This window comes from Poecile atricapillus, chromosome 13 (assembly GCF_030490865.1).
Source record: "Poecile atricapillus isolate bPoeAtr1 chromosome 13, bPoeAtr1.hap1, whole genome shotgun sequence".
Lineage (NCBI taxonomy): Eukaryota > Metazoa > Chordata > Aves > Passeriformes > Paridae > Poecile > Poecile atricapillus.
In genome coordinates, this window is record NC_081261.1 from 16,258,123 (window position 1) to 16,274,704 (window position 16,582).

General features: G+C 56.0%; 4 protein-coding genes across 4 annotated transcripts in view; all 4 read left to right on the forward strand.

The window, feature by feature from the left end:
• The window catches only part of LOC131584263 (uncharacterized), a 49,828-nt gene that overhangs the window by 12,949 nt on the left and 20,297 nt on the right, over positions 1-16,582 (forward strand). The window lies entirely within an intron of this gene.
• LOC131584215 (protocadherin gamma-A10-like) lies at positions 709-8,861 on the forward strand. Its single transcript, XM_058849109.1, has 2 exons — positions 709-3,544; positions 8,610-8,861. The coding sequence occupies exons 1-2, from the start codon at positions 1,097-1,099 to the stop codon at positions 8,859-8,861; spliced, it is 2,700 nt and encodes an 899-aa protein (XP_058705092.1). The 5' UTR covers positions 709-1,096.
• LOC131584216 (protocadherin gamma-B5-like) lies at positions 8,919-11,535 on the forward strand. The gene has a single exon (XM_058849110.1). It carries the CDS (start codon positions 9,043-9,045, stop codon positions 11,533-11,535), a length of 2,493 nt encoding a protein of 830 aa, XP_058705093.1. The 5' UTR covers positions 8,919-9,042.
• On the forward strand, positions 13,459-16,135 carry LOC131584208 (protocadherin gamma-A10-like). Its single transcript, XM_058849101.1, has one exon. The coding sequence runs from the start codon at positions 13,548-13,550 to the stop codon at positions 16,041-16,043; it is 2,496 nt and encodes an 831-aa protein (XP_058705084.1). The 5' UTR covers positions 13,459-13,547; the 3' UTR covers positions 16,044-16,135.

Genomic DNA, 16,582 nt, shown 5'->3' on the forward strand with positions numbered 1-16,582 from the left:
ATAGGAAGGGATCACATATGAGGGAGACTGTAAAGACGACGGTTTAGGTACTTGAATCATTCCCATTTGCATATTGATTAGTGGTCAGAAATGTTTCAAAATCAAATTGTACTGTTTTTCTATTGTTCTATAAATCCTTTCATGGAAACACATCGCATCAGCGTCGTTAAGAAATACATAGATGAATAGTTTACCAACGAGCTGGAATGCTTTAGACATTGATTTCAGAAAAAAAAACAAACATGAAATGAATTGATTAAATGTTAGTATCTGAAAAGTCAGGACATAGTAGTTTTCTCTTTGGAAGGGATAAAAATTACCTGAAGTCCTGAAATTCCCTTTGAGAGTTTTAGCTGAATCTTTTTTGTAACTGAAATTCAGCCCGGTGACAGTTAGGTCCCTGACTTAAAGACGCATGCAATTGCTCTCGTCCGGTTTGTGTTAACGAACCTGATAATTGTGTTTTTTTGCGATATGGAATCCTCCCGTTGCTTCTCTGAGAGACTGTTGTTGAAGATGCTTTTGAACAAAAAGCATAAGGCTAACAATAAGCTGCAAAATGGATTATGTAAAATGTGTTTTAATTTACGTATAAATATATTATTCAGTGCTAGTGTCCCGTGCGGTTAAAGAACCGCGCTCACAGAATATCTGTGGCTTCCTCCCGATCGCGATGCCCTGGAGGGTGAAAGGCGAGATGGGCTGGAGAAAAGCGGAGGCAGGAGATCGTGGCGGGACGGAAAGCGGCGTGTGGGTGGCGAGTGGTCCCTGTTTGTAGGCAGGCAGGGCGGGCAGCGCTCGGTGGCTGCAGTGCCGGGAGGAGGCTGCGGGCGCCGCTGTTGACCGAGAGGAGCGAGAGGAGGATCGGAGCGCTGTCGGCAGCCCCGCCCGCTGCGGCCAGGCTGGATCGCTGGATCGCTGGATTGGTGGGTGGGCAGGCCGGGCGGCGGTGTGCGATCGTGCTGCCGGTGCGGATCCGTGCGGCGGAGAGGCGGCGGAGGCTGGGGCAGGGCCCGGGAGCGGAGAGGCCGGTGGGAAAGGTCAGCAAGCGCTGGGAGCTGAGCAGCAGCGGCAGCGGGGAGCTAAGTTGTCGGAGATGAGCTGGGCGGGGAGGCGCTGGGGCCGGCGGCAGCGAGCTGTGCTCTGGGCCGTCCTGCTGGCGGCGTGGGAGGCGGCGTGGGGGCAGCTGCGCTACTCGGTGCCCGAGGAGCTGCCCAAGGGCTCGTTCGTGGGCGACGTGGCCAAGGACCTGGGGCTGAAGCTGCCGGAGCTCCGAGATCGCGGCGTCCATATCATAGACAGAGGCAGGACGCAGTATTTTGCTTTGCACGGGAAGACGGGCCATTTAGTGACGGCGGAGAGGATCGACAGAGAGCAGCTGTGCCGGCTGGTGCAGCAATGCGTGCTGCGCTGTGAGCTGATAATCGAAAGGGAAATGAAGATTCATGAAATTGAAGTGGAAATCAAAGACATTAACGACAACGCCCCGTCCTTCAAAGAGATTGAGGTGGAAGAGAAAATAAGCGAAATGACAGCCCCGGGGTCACGCTTTCCTCTGGCCGAGGCTCATGACCCGGACTGGGGCCGGAATTCCGTGCAGAGCTACGAGCTGAGCGGTGACGAGCACTTCTCGCTGGCCGTGCAGGCGGGCCCCGGCGGCGATCAGCGTCCCGAGCTGGTGCTGGCCAAGGCGCTGGACCGGGAGGAGGCGGCGTTTCACGAGCTGGTGCTGAGGGCGATGGACGGCGGCGATCCGGCACGGACGGGCACGGCTCGGATCCGTGTGACCGTGGTGGATGCGAACGACAACGCGCCCGTGTTCAGCCAGGCGGAGTACACGGTGCGTGTGCCCGAGGACGTGCCCGTGGGCTCTGTCCTCGTCACCGTCACGGCCACGGACGCTGACGAGGGGCCGAATGGACACGTGAAATACTCGTTAAAAAAACAGACTGACATGGCATTGGGTATATTCGAACTGGATAGTGAGTCCGGAGAGATCACCCTTCTGCGAAGCATGGATTACGAGGAAGGTGATGCCTACGAGCTGGAGGTGCAGGCACGTGATAGTGGGGCTCTTTCCAACACCGCCAAAGTTGTGGTTACCGTGACAGATGTGAACGACAACGCCCCCGAACTCGCAGTGTCTTCGGCGCTGAGTGAGATCTCTGAGGATGCACCATCTGGGACTGTGGTCGCCCTGCTCCACGTGCAAGACCGGGACTCAGGATCTAACGGCGAAGTGCGGTGCTCGCTCGACAGAGGCCTGCCCTTCCGCTTAGAGAAATCCTTTAAGGATTACTACCGTGTGGTGACAGCGAGAGAGCTGGACCGGGAGCAGGTGTCTGAGTACAACGTGACGGTGCGGGCGGCTGACGGCGGGTCGCCGGCGCTGCAGAGCAGCGCGGTGCTGGCGCTGCGGGTGCTGGACGTGAACGACAACGCGCCGGTGTTCGCGGAGGAGCGCTACAGCGCGCGTGTGTGGGAGAACAACGCGGCGGGCGCGCTGGTGCTGACGGTGCGCGCCACGGACGCGGACTGGGGGCAGAACGCGCGCGTGCGGTACCGGCTGGCGGAGGGGCGGGTGCGGGGCGCGGCGCTGTCGTCGTACGTGTCGGTGCAGGCGGAGACGGGCGCGCTGTACGCGCTGCGCTCCTTGGACTACGAGGAGGTGCGCGAGCTGCGGCTGTGGGTGCGTGCGGAGGACGGCGGCGCGCCGGCGCTGAGCAGCAACGTGTCGGTGGTGCTGGTGATCGTGGACGAGAACGACAACGCGCCGCAGGTGCTGTACCCGCCGCTGTCTCGGGCGGCGGGCTCGGGCGGCGCGTGGTCGGGCGTGGAGCTGGCGCCGCGCTGGTCGGAGCCCGGCGCGCTGGTGGCCAAGGTGGTGGCGGTGGACGCGGACGCGGGGCAGAACGCGTGGCTGTCGTACGAGCTGGCCAAGGCGACGGAGCCGGGGCTGTTCCGCGTGGGGCTGCACAGCGGCGAGGTGCGCACGGCGCGCTCGCCGCTGGCCCGCGACGCGGCGCGCCAGAGCCTGGTGGTGCTGGTGAAGGACCACGGGCGGCCGGCGCTGTCGGCCACGGCCACGCTGAGCGTGCTGCTGGCCGAGAGCGTGGCCGAGCTGCTGGCCGAGCTGGGCAGCGCGGCCGAGGCGGCGGCGCCGGGCGAGCCGGCCGGCAGCCTGACGCGCTGGCTCGTGCTGGCCGTGGCCGCCGTGTCGTGCCTCTTCCTCGCCTTCCTGCTGCTGCTGCTGGCGCTGCGCCTGCGCCGCTGGCGCCGCCAGCACCTGCTGCCGGCCCAGAGCGGCGCCTTGCGCGGCGTGCCCGTGTCGCACTTCGTGGGCATCGACGGCGTGCGCGCCTTCCTGCAGTCCTACTCGCACGACGTGTCGCTCACGGCCGACTCGCGCAAGAGCCAGCTGCGCTTCTCGGCCGCCAGCTGCTGCGACACCCTCCCGGCGCGGCCTCTGCCCGACGAGCCCGCGCCGCTGCTCGGCGACGAGGACCCTGCCGCCGCCCTGACCGCCGATCCCGCCGCTCCCTCGGTGAGTTGCTCTGGGCACCTTTTCTCCGACACTCGTGCTTCCTCCTGATGCTCCCGTGTCCTTTCCCCGCCCTCTTCTCTGCCTTGCCAAGGAGATTTTGCTTCCAAGCGAGGTCGAGTTTCCCTCGGTGACGTTCTTATGGCTGGTGCCCGTTGGTGTCGTTCTTTGGACATGGGGTCTGTTGTCAGCCTTGCAGTTAGTGGAGAAGGAAGGAGGGAGAAGGCTGCTGCTGGCAGGCTGTTCGTTAGGTCGTGAGTTTGGGTACTTCTCAGGTTGGAGGTGTTTTCCCCCCATGTCCCCTTTGCTGTGTAGAATGCGTGTTGCTGTTATTGTTGAATATTCTGAAGTAATGTATGGCGTTATGAGGAAATAAAACTTTTTTTGAGGCTCATGTGTCTTCCCAACAGCACCTGTGGTTGGATAGGTTGAATGTGTCATGATTAAGATTTTGATGGCCTTGCGTGAGGTTTCTCTTCACTTTGTTCTCAGACTTTATTATTCTTTATGGTACATAGTGGATGTTTGTGGGAAAAGTCTTTGCATCATCCATGCTTTGATCTTTGTCCCCAACAGGGGATATGGCCGGGCAAGAAGTGTTCCTTGATGATGTCTGTGTGCCTGGTATGAAGATGAAGGATCCTCTCAGAAGTTGTGGCTCTTTGAAAAGGCTGTGTGTGTATGTATGTGGAGGAGGAAATGCAGGAGGAAATGGTAGAACTGCTTTGTTTCTTTTTTGTTTTTGAAGGTAGAGCTCTGTCAAATGGAGCTGGATGAGCCCTGGCTATAAAATATTTAGCATGGCAAGAGAATTGGGTTGATGGGAAGGGAGAGATTCAATTTGCAGCAGGAGATAGAAGGTGGGCATAATTCCCCCTGTGCAGATATTCACTGACTCCGTCTCCCTTGGAAGACTGCTCGGCTTTTCCTTTTAGATGAAGTCTCTTCCCAGAACTTGAGTGAGCAGGGAAATGGCACTTCCATAGTGCAGAGATGGAAAGATGGCTGTGTGAAATTGGTGGTGTGAAGAGCAATGGTGTGGGGAACTGGGCCTCCAGTGTCACGTGTTTTGAAGCTGTGTGGGTGAATGAAGGCCATGGATGATGGGAAGGATTGGAAATTGGAGTTGTGTGAGCTGTGCAATAATGTCTGCTGCAAGCCTGAAGGGAATGTTTTCCTCCATTCCCTGTCCAGTTCCTATCTCCAGCATGAACCAACGTGGAGTATTTCTAGTGAATGTAATACTCTAGAAGATCTGTGTAGCAGGTGGCTGGAGAACCCTGGGAGGTTCTTCCAAAGTATTTGCATCCCATCATAATTGTGTCACTGAAAAGCTTCACTTTGTGCTTATGGAAGATGCCGTATGGGAAGAGCAACCAATGTCTTCAGTACCTGTAACCAACGTTATTGATCATTTGCTGTGAGTTATATAACCCAGAAGAGTGTTGTGAGCTCTTCAATCCTGCCGTTGTCAACTTAATGTCTCACTCTTCTGAGGATCTGAAGTTGGTTCTTTCATATTTTGCGATTAAAAGAGAGAGTCTTTCACAGTCTGGTTTCTGGAATATGTCTCTGTTAGAAATTTTCTTATCCCATGTCTTGGGTGAGAAGTCAAATATTATCCATGGTCAGGAGATCCTGTGTGAGCCAGTTTCCTTTTGGTGGAGTCTGTGTAAATTCTGAAGATCTGTGATAAGCATGTGAGCTGTGAAGGGTTAAGGGGGAATGTTGGGGATGTGGTGTGTGAGGAGGTGCTGGAGGAGACATGGCATGTGTTGTGTTGATGCCCAGGGCTATTGCTGGCCTGATGAAAATGAGTCAGGAGGAGTCTCATGATTTTTTCTTGTGTGGTTTTGGCTCAAATGGCGCAGTTTGTGTTCCATATTCTGTTGCATCAAGAGTGGTGGTCACCCATGTTGTGAGGATTTCATGTGGTGAAGAATGGTGATGTTGGCTTTGAGGTGATCCTTTTATGGCTGGGTCTTTGCCAGAACTGCTGAAAATTGATGGCCTCTGTAACATTTTACACTTGTTCCAATATTTGGGAGCATCAGAATTATCTCATTTGTGATGCTTGGGATCTGAGAAGCTGTGCACACAATTTTTCTTCTAATGATGTCTGCATTCAATCTTTGCTTTCATGTTCTGTTTGGAGAGAGAGAAGAAGTCTGTCTATGCAGAGACAGGGCTGGTGCTTTAGGTCACTGTGATATAGTTCTAAATGAATGAATGAATGGTGTCAATGTCTGTTTCTCCTAGTAGTTAGATGAGGCTGAGAGTTGTGGTTCCAAGGTTTTTCTTTGTCTTCCTATGCAAGGCAATGAGTGTCTGGTGTTTGTGTAGTGATCTCCTGTGTGAGGCGTCCTGTGCATTCGTTACAATCGAGTTCTTGTGTTGTGTATGTGGTACAGTTGAGACAATCTGAAATGTGAGGCCATGATGGATACTCTGCTGGTGTTTTTCCCTTCCCAGCTGGGTTGATTAAGTTTTTTTGATGATTGGTTGGTTTGGGTTGAATTGGTTGGGTTGGTTGTTTGCTTGTTATTGCTTTTTTTTTTTTTGTTATGGAGTAAAATTGATCCTCATTGTGCTTGGCAATCCTTCAAGCTCCAGACCATGTAATTATCCTGTATTGAGAGTGTCTGTCATCCATGCCTTGAAGCTGTGAATGTAATCATAGATTCACAGAAACACAGAGCTGTAGAATGGTTTGTGCTGAAATGGAGCATCAATATCATCTCCTTTGTACTCCTCTGCCATGGGCAGGGACATCTTCCAGCAGAGCAGCTTCTTCATAGCCCCACCCAGCCTGACCTTGGACATTTCATTTAAGAAATACAACTTCATAAATATTAATTTCTGCAAGGTGTTGTTTTTCTTTCTGTGGCCATAGATGTAGCTGCTGATGGTGAGCCATAATATGGAACTGTTCGTGTCTGGAACAATAACTAATTGTATGTGAAACCTCCTTTATCCGTCTGTTTCTCTATGCAACATTGTGTTCTAGAGTTTCTTCAGAGTTCTAATTGGACTGTCATTCAGGCATTACTTTGCAGAAAGTTTGCAGCTCACTTTCACAATTCTGGTCAGTACTTTGAAAATTAAAACAGTCATTTATGCTCATATCTTTACTTGAGCGGCCCATGAAAGAACTGTCTTGGGGAATAGGAAGAATAGGAAGCATAAGCAATAAGAGAATGTGTTGTAATTTGTCAGAAGATTTAACTTGAGAAAGAGGCTGAAGAGAAGCTGTATAAAATGCTGGTTTCATATTTGTGCAAGGTGAGCAGGCCATGAAGTAGAAGAAGGTCGTTGAGGTGAGGATTAATTCTTCAAAGAAGCCCCCTATCCTCTGTGCAGTGAAATTCTTTAGGGCCATACTTGCAGCTAGAGACCTTGGGGAATTCCAGTTGCTCTCAGGTGTGAATTTTAGGGCCTGAAATAAAGGCCTTAATGACTACACTGTGATCACCTCTGATAACTTGCTGTCTTCTAATACTTCCTAGCCCTATCCTATTAAAGCTTTGGGTTTTTCTCTATGTATTGTTTTGTTGTCTTTTGTTTTGTTTTTCCTAAATTTTGTCCGTATGTAGACCTACGTATAATTATCAATAACCCATCTCTTTTCAGCCACCTATGGTGTTTTAGTACCTCTTTCTCTTGTGCAGTGGGAGTGGAAGGCAGGAGATATGAGAGTGACTTTGTGTTCTGTTACTGTTGGCAGAAATAGATGTAATGCATGAGAAATACTCTGCCCAGCAGCAGGTCGGAGCAGGTCCTTCCCCCACTCCCAAATCTTTTTGTGAGACCGTAGAGTGCATGCAGATGTTTGGCCAATATCCCAAATGGCCATGGTGGAGTGTCCAGAAGGATGATGGAAGTGGTCTGAGGGTTGGAACATGTGAGCTGTGCAGAAGGACAGAAAGAGTTTAGGTGATGTAGCATGGAGAAAAGATCGCTGTGTGTAGACTTTTGGCAGTGTTCTTTTGGGGATTTTTGCTGTTCCAATTTACAAATGAGGTCATAGGAAATACTGACAGAGTTCTTTTTACCAGGGCCATTGATCTTCGGGCTGTAGACAAGAGTTTTAAGAACAAGAAGAGAGGTTTAGATTAGGAGAAGGATTTGCACTGTGGTTTGTGAGAAAATGGAACATACAGCCCAGAGAAGATTTGGATATGCCTCCAACCGGTCAAGTCTAGCAGATGGTGTTCTTGGTCATGACAAAGGTGTGGCTTAAATGACCTTTAAAAAACTTTTTCATGTTGGAAACTGGAAACAATATATAGCTCTATGAAGGACTCAGCTTTTCTTCGCACTTTGCATTGTCTAGTACTCGGATATGGAAATGAAACGACTTTAATGAGTCAGAAAAAAAAATATTATTCTGCTATGTTGACATAGAAATGGCTTTCAGTGCTTTAGGTAGATTTATATCTCAGATTAATTCATCCCAGATACAGAAAGAAACATCAAGATATATGAAGATTTGCAAAAAAGCTCTTGAAATCTTCCCTAATATATCATTTATTGCTGGTGTAGGTACCCTATGATTTTATTAACAGCCGCTGAATTCCATTTTTTACTGCTCTGCCATGAACATATTGTACTGTGTGTTCACCAAAAACAATTGTTTTGCGACTCGAAAGCATGCCCTAAGATCACATCTGGGATAGAATGGCGTTGGAGTGGAAACAGCTTGAATGAGTCAGAAACAAGACTAAATGTTATTCTGCTATCACTGCATAGGGGTTGCTTACATTGTTTTAGGCTGTTCTACATCCTATATTACTTCATCCCAGGTCACAAAGAACATTTCAAAGTATGGGAGAATAGTGCAGAAAATCTCTTGAACCCTGTATTATCGTTTACTGCAACTATAAATGTGTCACGATTTTATTAAGGGCAGCTGAATTCTTTTATTTATATCTCTGCCATGAATATTTGGTATTGAGTGTTCAATGAAAGCAATTGTTTTGCGACTGAAAAGAATGGCCTAAGATGACATGGTGGATAGAATGTGGTTGTAGTGGAATGGAGCAGGAGCTTGTGTGCTTGGTGTTTGCAGCGGAGGAGCGAGGCCGGAGGCGGTGCAGCCGCTGAGGCCCGGCCCAAGGCGGGCCCCGTTGAGCGCGGCCATCGGGCGGCTGCAGTGGCGTGGCGGCGCCTCCGGGTGCCGCTGTTGGCCGCCGCCTCCCGGCGCTGGAGCCGCCGCCGCCGCCGCCGCAGCGTCCTGCCCCCGCAGGCTGCTCGCTCGGCCGGCGCCGGCCAGAGCGGCAGCGGCAGCGGCAGCAGCAGCGGCGAGAGGCGGCTTTGGTGAGGTTTTCGTGCGGCTTTGGTGCTTCGCTTGTCGGGGAACAGCGGCGTGGTTGTGGGGCCGAGCGGGCTGTGTTTGGTGCGGCTTTGGCCCGTGCGCTGTGTGGCGAGAGCGGCGTGAAGGGAGGCAGGGCAGCGGCAGGAGGCAGGAGCTTGGCGAGCGGCGGCGGCGGCGGCGGGCGAGAATGGCGGTGAGGCGGCGGCAGAGGCGCGGGCCGGGCGGCGGGCGAGCGCTGCTGGCCGCGGTGCTGCTGTGCGTGTGGTGGCGGGCGGCGGGCGAGCGGCTCCGCTACGCCATCCCCGAGGAGCTGGGCAGAGGCTCGCTCGTGGGGCCGCTGGCGCGGGACCTGGGGCTGAGCGCGGACGAGCTGCCGGCGCGCAAGCTGCGGCTGAGCGAGGAGAAGCAATACTTCACGGTGAATGAGGAGAACGGCAACCTGTACGTGAACGAGAGGCTGGACCGGGAGGAGATGTGCGGCGAGTCGGCGTCCTGTTCTGTCAGTTTCGAGGCGCTGGTGCACAACCCTCTGAACATTTTCCACATCGAGGTGTCCATCGAAGACGTGAATGACAACTCCCCGGCCTTCAGGAAGGAAGCTCTAGACCTCGAGATTGGTGAATTAATCCCTCCTGGTGCTCGTTTTCCTCTTGAGACTGCACGAGACGCAGACGTAGGAAGCAACTCGTTACTGACTTACCATCTAACCAGCAACCCGTCATTCATATTGGCTTTAAATGAGAACCCCGGTGGAAGTAAGCAGCCAGAATTGGTACTGGAGAGAGCATTGGACCGGGAGAAGCAGAGTTCCTTAGAGCTAGTGCTGATGGCAGTGGATGGCGGAGACCCCCCGAGGTCTGGAACTGTCCAGGTTCGCATCAATGTGACAGACGCCAACGACAACCCGCCCGTGTTCAGCAAAAGAGTCTACGAGACGAGAGTGGCAGAGAATCTGCCTGTGGGGTCGCTGGTGCTGCAGGTGGTGGCCACGGATGCGGATGCTGGCTCCAACGGGCGTGTGTCCTATTCTTTCGGAAACGTCCCTGAAGACGTCCATTTGTTGTTCACTGTCGACAGCAACACCGGGGAGGTCAGGACGGCGGGTCTCCTCGACTTTGAGGACAAGAGTAAATACGTCTTCAGCCTGGAGGGGAGAGACGGGGGCGGGCTCAGCTCTCACTGCGAAGTGCACATCGAAATTACGGACGAGAATGACAACGCGCCCGAGATCAATATTCTATCCCTGTCCAGTCCTGTGCCCGAGGACGCACCGGTCGGAACCGTGGTGGCTTTGCTAAAAGTAGTGGACAGAGACTCCGGTGAGAACGGTCAGGTGTCGTGCGAGCTGTCGGGGGAGGCGGCGCTGTCGATGGTGGCGTCGTCGGGCGGCTCGTACAAGGTGGTGACGGCGAGCGCGCTGGACCGCGAGCAGGCGTGGGAGCAGCGCGTGACGGTGGTGGCCCGGGACCGGGGCAGGCCGTCGCTGTGGAGCAGCAGGGAGCTGGTGCTGGAGGTGTCGGACGTGAACGACAACGCGCCGGTGTTCGAGGAGGCGGCGTACAGCGCGTACGTGGCGGAGAACAACGCGGCGGGCGCGCTGGTGCTGCGCGTGCAGGCGCGGGACGCGGACGCGGGCGCCAACGGGCGCGTGAGCTACTGGCTGGCGGGCGGCAGCGCGGGCGCGGCGGGCGCGGCGCCGCTGGTGTCGGTGGAGGCGCGGAGCGGCGCGCTGTACGCGCAGCGCTCCTTCGACTACGAGCAGTGCCGCGAGTTCGCGGTGGCCGTGCGGGCGCAGGACGGCGGCGCGCCGGCGCGCAGCTCCACGGCCACGGTGCGCGTCTTCGTGCTGGACCGCAACGACAACGCGCCGCGGGTACTCTGGCCGGCGGCAGGGGCGGCGGCGGGAGAGGCAGCTGGAGGGGCGACATCTCCGTTCGAGGTGGTTCCGCGCTCGGCCGAGGCCGGCTACCTGGTGGCCAAGGTGGTGGCGGTGGACGCGGACGCGGGGCGCAACGCGTGGCTGTCGTACGAGCTGGTGCAGGCGTCGGAGCCGGCGCTGTTCCGCGTGGGGCTGCACAGCGGCGAGGTGCGCACGGCGCGCGCCGTGTCCGAGCGGGACGCGGCCAAGCAGCGTGTGGTGGCCGTGGTGAAGGACCACGGGCAGCCGGCGCTGTCGGCCACGGCCACGCTGCACGTGGTGCTGGCCGAGAGCTTGCAGGAGGCGCTGCCGGAGCTGAGCGAGCGGCCGGCGAGCGCCGAGGCGGCGGCGGCGGCGGCGGCCGAGCTGCAGTTCTACCTGGTGCTGGCGCTGGCGCTGCTGTCGGCGCTCTTGGTGCTGAGCGTGGCGCTGGCCGTGGTGGCGCGGCTGCGGCGGGCCGGGCCGCCCGCCGTGCTGCGCTGCCTGGGTGCGCAGCGCTTCTCGCTGGCCGGCGCCGCCTTCCCGGCCGACTTCTGCGAGGGCACCTTGCCCTACTCCTACAACCTGTGCGTGCCGCCGCCGGCCCGCGCCGTGCCCGAGGCCGCTTGGCCGCCGCCGCCGCCACCGGTGCCGGCGGTGCCCGTCCTGTCGGCGGAGGAGCTTCTGGGCCGCGATTCCTGCGAGAAGCCGAGCCCGAGCAGTAACGTCGTCGTGGGAGAGCCGCCCGCCGATGCTGGTGCACTGCAGGTCTGTAAATCGTGACCTTATTCTACTTTTAAAACTTTCGGAATCGTCCTCCTGTTTTTCCGGGTATTCTCTGCGTGGTGTCAGTGAGGATTCGTCATCTGGTTCTCGATGTAGTAGCCGCCGAAGTTTCTCATTTTTTCCCGGTAACAGATTCAGCTGACAGGTTTTGTTTATGACTCTCCTTTCGGCTCGTAGCAGCGTCTCTCATTGTTTCTCTGTGTTTCCTGAGATTGAAGTTTTTGTTTTTGTGAGTTGCACAGTCCTGTTTCTGTGATGGAGTGAATTAAGGAACGGGCAATGCCCCGTTCATGGTAGAGGAGGAAGCACTTGGTTCTTCCTTGGTCACAGGTTCAGCTTCAGCTGCGAGGTTTTGTCTTTAACTTTTGAGCCCTATCAGTTGCAATGTGTTCGCAGTACCGCATGCACATTGGTATTGGTATTCTGTGGAAGGAGAATGGCTGATTGTCCATGAGGGGGTCGAGGAAAAAGGAAAAAAAGCACTGACACCGGGTTTCGTAGCTTTCATCCTTCCTGACTGCTTTGTTTAGTAAGGCTGTGCTTGGAACTCGTGTAGAGCTTTACACAAACCCGTTCCTTAAACTTTGTTTTGTTCCGGTTTGATTTAGAAGGGAAACGAAAGTGGGAAGCTCCGTTGTCCATGCTGAGTGAAAAAAGCGATTGTTGGCCTTTTCTGGGCGGATTGTAGTAGTGGGACTGGATGGCTTCTTTTTCTGCATCCTGGCTGTCAGTTCGCTGTTTTGCTCTTCATGATCTTTATTTCATATGCTTGTGATAGGGTTGAATGATTTTTGTTTCAGAGATTTTGATTTTTTTACCCTTTTCTCACAAAGATGTTGGGGGTGTCAGCAGAAGTCGTTGTATGAGGAACAGAAAATATCTGAAATTTTGTTGGCTAGGAGAGGCATCTGAGATACAGTGGGATCACATATAAGGGAGATTTTCCAGAATACGGTTTAGGCACTTGAATCAATCAAATTTACATTTTGATTACTGGTCAGAAATGTTTCAAGAGCACAATTGTAATTTTTGCTATGGTTCTGTGATTCCTTTCTTGGAAACACGTATCAGCGTGGATAAGAAATGCATAAATTAATAGTTTACTAATGAGTTTAAATTCTTTACGCGTTTACTTCATAATAAAAGAAACCTAGAATGAATTAATGAAACGTAAATCTCTGTTATCTAAGGAAACACTATGTTTATTTTAGGAAGGGATGTGAAAGATTTGAAGTCCTGAAAGTTTTCATTTAAGTGTTTTAGCTGCATCTTTATTTGTCCCGGTTATTCAGTGCTGTAAAAATTAGGTCCCTGAATGGAGAAAAATGCAATTGCTCTCGTCCCGCTTGAAGGTTAATGAACCTGATAATTGTGTTTATTCGGGATATGGAATCCTCCCGTTTCCTCTTTGAGAGCCTGTTGTTGAAGATGCTTTTGAACAAAAAGCATAAGACTAACAATAAAATATAGGGTTAAATACGAAAAAAGGAGTTTAATTTACATATAACGACGTGAGTAAGTGCTTAGTGTCCCGTGTTGTTAAAGAACGGCGCTCACGGAATATCTGTGGCTTCCTGCCGATCGTGATGCCCTGGAGGGTCACAGGCGAGATGGGCTGGAGAAAAGCGGAGGCAGGAGATGGGCGCGGGACGGAAAGCGGCGTGTGGGTGGCGAGTGATCCCTGTTTGTAGGCAGGCAGGGCGGGCAGCGCTCGGTGGCTGCAGTGCCGGGAGGAGGCTGCGGGCGCCGCTGTTGACCGAGAGGAGCGAGAGGAGGATCGGAGCGCTGGCGGCAGCCCCGCCCGCTGCGGCCAGGCTGGATCGCTGGATCGCTGGATTGGTGGGTGGGCAGGCCGGGCGGCGGTGTGCGATCGTGCTGCCGGTGCGGATCCGTGCGGCGGAGAGGCGGCGGAAGCTGGGGCAGGGCCCGGGAGCGGAGAGGCCGGTGGGAAAGGTCAGCAAGCGCTGGGAGCTGAGCAGCAGCGGCAGCGGGGAGCTAAGTTGTCGGAGATGAGCTGGGCGGGGAGGCGCTGGGGCCGGCGGCAGCGAGCTGTGCTCTGGGCCGTCCTGCTGGCGGCGTGGGAGGCGGCGTGGGGGCAGCTGCGCTACTCGGTGCCCGAGGAGCTGCCCAAGGGCTCGTTCGTGGGCGACGTGGCCAAGGACCTGGGGTTGCAGCTACCGGAGCTTTCCGATCGTGGTGTCCGTGTTGTCTCGGAAGGTCAGACGCAGTATTTCATTCTGCACGGGAAGACGGGCCATTTAGTGACGGCGGAGAGGATCGACAGAGAGCAGTTGTGCCGGCAGGTGGAGAAATGCGTGCTGCGCTGTGAGCTGATCGTAGAAGGGGAAATGAAAGTTTACCGAATCCTCGTGGAAATCATGGATATTAACGACAACGCACCCAGCTTCAAGGACACAGAGGTGGAGGAGAGGATTAGCGAGATGACAGCCCCGGGGTCGAGATTTCCCCTGGCTGAGGCTCACGACCCGGATTCGGGCCGGAATTCCCTGCAGAGCTACGAGCTGAGCGGTGACGAGCACTTCTCGCTGGCCGTGCAGGCGGGCCCCGGCGGCGATCAGCGTCCCGAGCTGGTGCTGGCCAAGGCGCTGGACCGGGAGGAGGCGGCGTTTCACGAGCTGGTGCTGAGGGCGATGGACGGCGGCGATCCGGCACGGACGGGCACAGCTCGGATCCGTGTGACCGTGGTGGATGCGAACGACAACGCGCCCGTGTTCAGCCAGGCGGAGTACACGGTGCGTGTGCCCGAGGACGTGCCCGTGGGCTCTGTCCTCGTCACCGTCACGGCCACGGACGCTGACGAGGGGATGAATGGACAGGTGAAATTCTCGTTTAAAAAAATAACAGAAATTGCCTCTAAGATATTCACTCTGGACTCTCAGACGGGTGAAATCACTCTTTTACAGGGCCTGGACTATGAGGAAGACGACTTTTACGAACTGGAGGTGCTGGCACGGGATGGCGGAGATCTTTTCGACACTGCCAAAGTCGGGATCACCGTCACAGACATAAATGATAATGCACCTGTGATTTCGGTGCGGTCAACGCTGAGTGAGATTTCTGAGGATGCGCCATCGGGGACTGTAATCGCACTACTGCACGTAGATGATAGGGACTCCGGCACTAACGGCGAGGTGCGCTGTTCTTTCGACGGAGGCCTCCCGTTCCGGCTGGAGAAGTCTTTGGAAGATTACTACCGTGTGTTGACAGCGAGAGAGCTGGACCGGGAGCAGGTGTCGGAGTACAACGTGACGGTGCGGGCGGCAGACGGCGGGTCGCCGTCGCTGCAGAGCAGCGCGGTGCTGGCGCTGCGGGTGCTGGACGTGAACGACAACGCGCCGGTGTTCGCGGAGGAGCGCTACAGCGCGCGTGTGTGGGAGAACAACGCGGCGGGCGCGCTGGTGCTGACGGTGCGCGCCACGGACGCGGACTGGGGGCAGAACGCGCGCGTGCGGTACCGGCTGGCGGAGGGGCGGGTGCGGGGCGCGGCGCTGTCGTCGTACGTGTCGGTGCAGGCGGAGACGGGCGCGCTGTACGCGCTGCGCTCCTTGGACTACGAGGAGGTGCGCGAGCTGCGGCTGTGGGTGCGTGCGGAGGACGGCGGCGCGCCGGCGCTGAGCAGCAACGTGTCGGTGGTGCTGGTGATCGTGGACGAGAACGACAACGCGCCGCAGGTGCTGTACCCGCCGCTGTCTGGGGCGGCGGGCTCGGGCGGCGCGTGGTCGGGCGTGGAGCTGGCGCCGCGCTGGTCGGAGCCCGGCGCGCTGGTGGCCAAGGTGGTGGCGGTGGACGCGGACGCGGGGCAGAACGCGTGGCTGTCGTACGAGCTGGCCAAGGCGACGGAGCCGGGGCTGTTCCGCGTGGGGCTGCACAGCGGCGAGGTGCGCACGGCGCGCTCGCCGCTGGCCCGCGACGCGGCGCGCCAGAGCCTGGTGGTGCTGGTGAAGGACCACGGGCGGCCGGCGCTGTCGGCCACGGCCACGCTGAGCGTGCTGCTGGCCGAGAGCGTGGCCGAGCTGCTGGCCGAGCTGGGCAGCGCGGCCGAGGCGGCGGCGCCGGGCGAGCCGGCCGGCAGCCTGACGCGCTGGCTCGTGCTGGCCGTGGCCGCCGTGTCGTGCCTCTTCCTCGCCTTCCTGCTGCTGCTGCTGGCGCTGCGCCTGCGCCGCTGGCGCCGCCAGCACCTGCTGCCGGCCCAGAGCGGCGCCTTGCGCGGCGTGCCCGTGTCGCACTTCGTGGGCATCGACGGCGTGCGCGCCTTCCTGCAGTCCTACTCGCACGACGTGTCGCTCACGGCCGACTCGCGCAAGAGCCAGCTGCGCTTCTCGGCCGCCAGCTGCTGCGACACCCTCCCGGCGCGGCCTCTGCCCGACGAGCCCGCGCCGCTGCTCGGCGACGAGGACCCTGCCGCCGCCCTGCCCGCCGATCCCGCCGCTCCCTCGGTGAGTTGCTCTGGGCACGTTTTCTCCGACACTCGTGCTTCCTCCTGATGCTCCCGTGTCCTTTCCCCGCCCTCTTCTCTGCCTTGCCAAGGAGATTTTGCTTCCAAGCGAGGTCGAGTTTCCCTCGGTGACGTTCTTATGGCTGGAGCCCGTTGGTGTCGTTCTTAGGACATGGGGTCTGTCGACAGCCTTGCAGTTAGTGGAGAAGGAAGGAGGGAGAAGGCTGCTGCTGTCAGGCTGTTCGTTAGGTCGTGAGTTTGGGTATTTCTCAGGTTGGAGGTGTTTTCCCCCCATGTCTCCTGTGCTGTGAAGAATCAGTGTTCTTGTTAGTGTTAGATCTTCAGAAGTGTATGTATGTATGGCATTATTGAGAAATACAACTTTTTCTGAGGCTCATGTGTCTTCCGAATAGCACCTGTGCTTGGATAGGTTGAATGTGCCTAGATCAAAATGCTGAAGACTTTGCGTGTAACTTCTCTGCCCTTTGTTCTCAGACTTTATTATTCTGTAGGGTACATAGTGGATGTTTGTGGGAAAAGCCTTTGCATCATCCATGCTTTGATCTTTGTCCCCATCCGGGGATATGG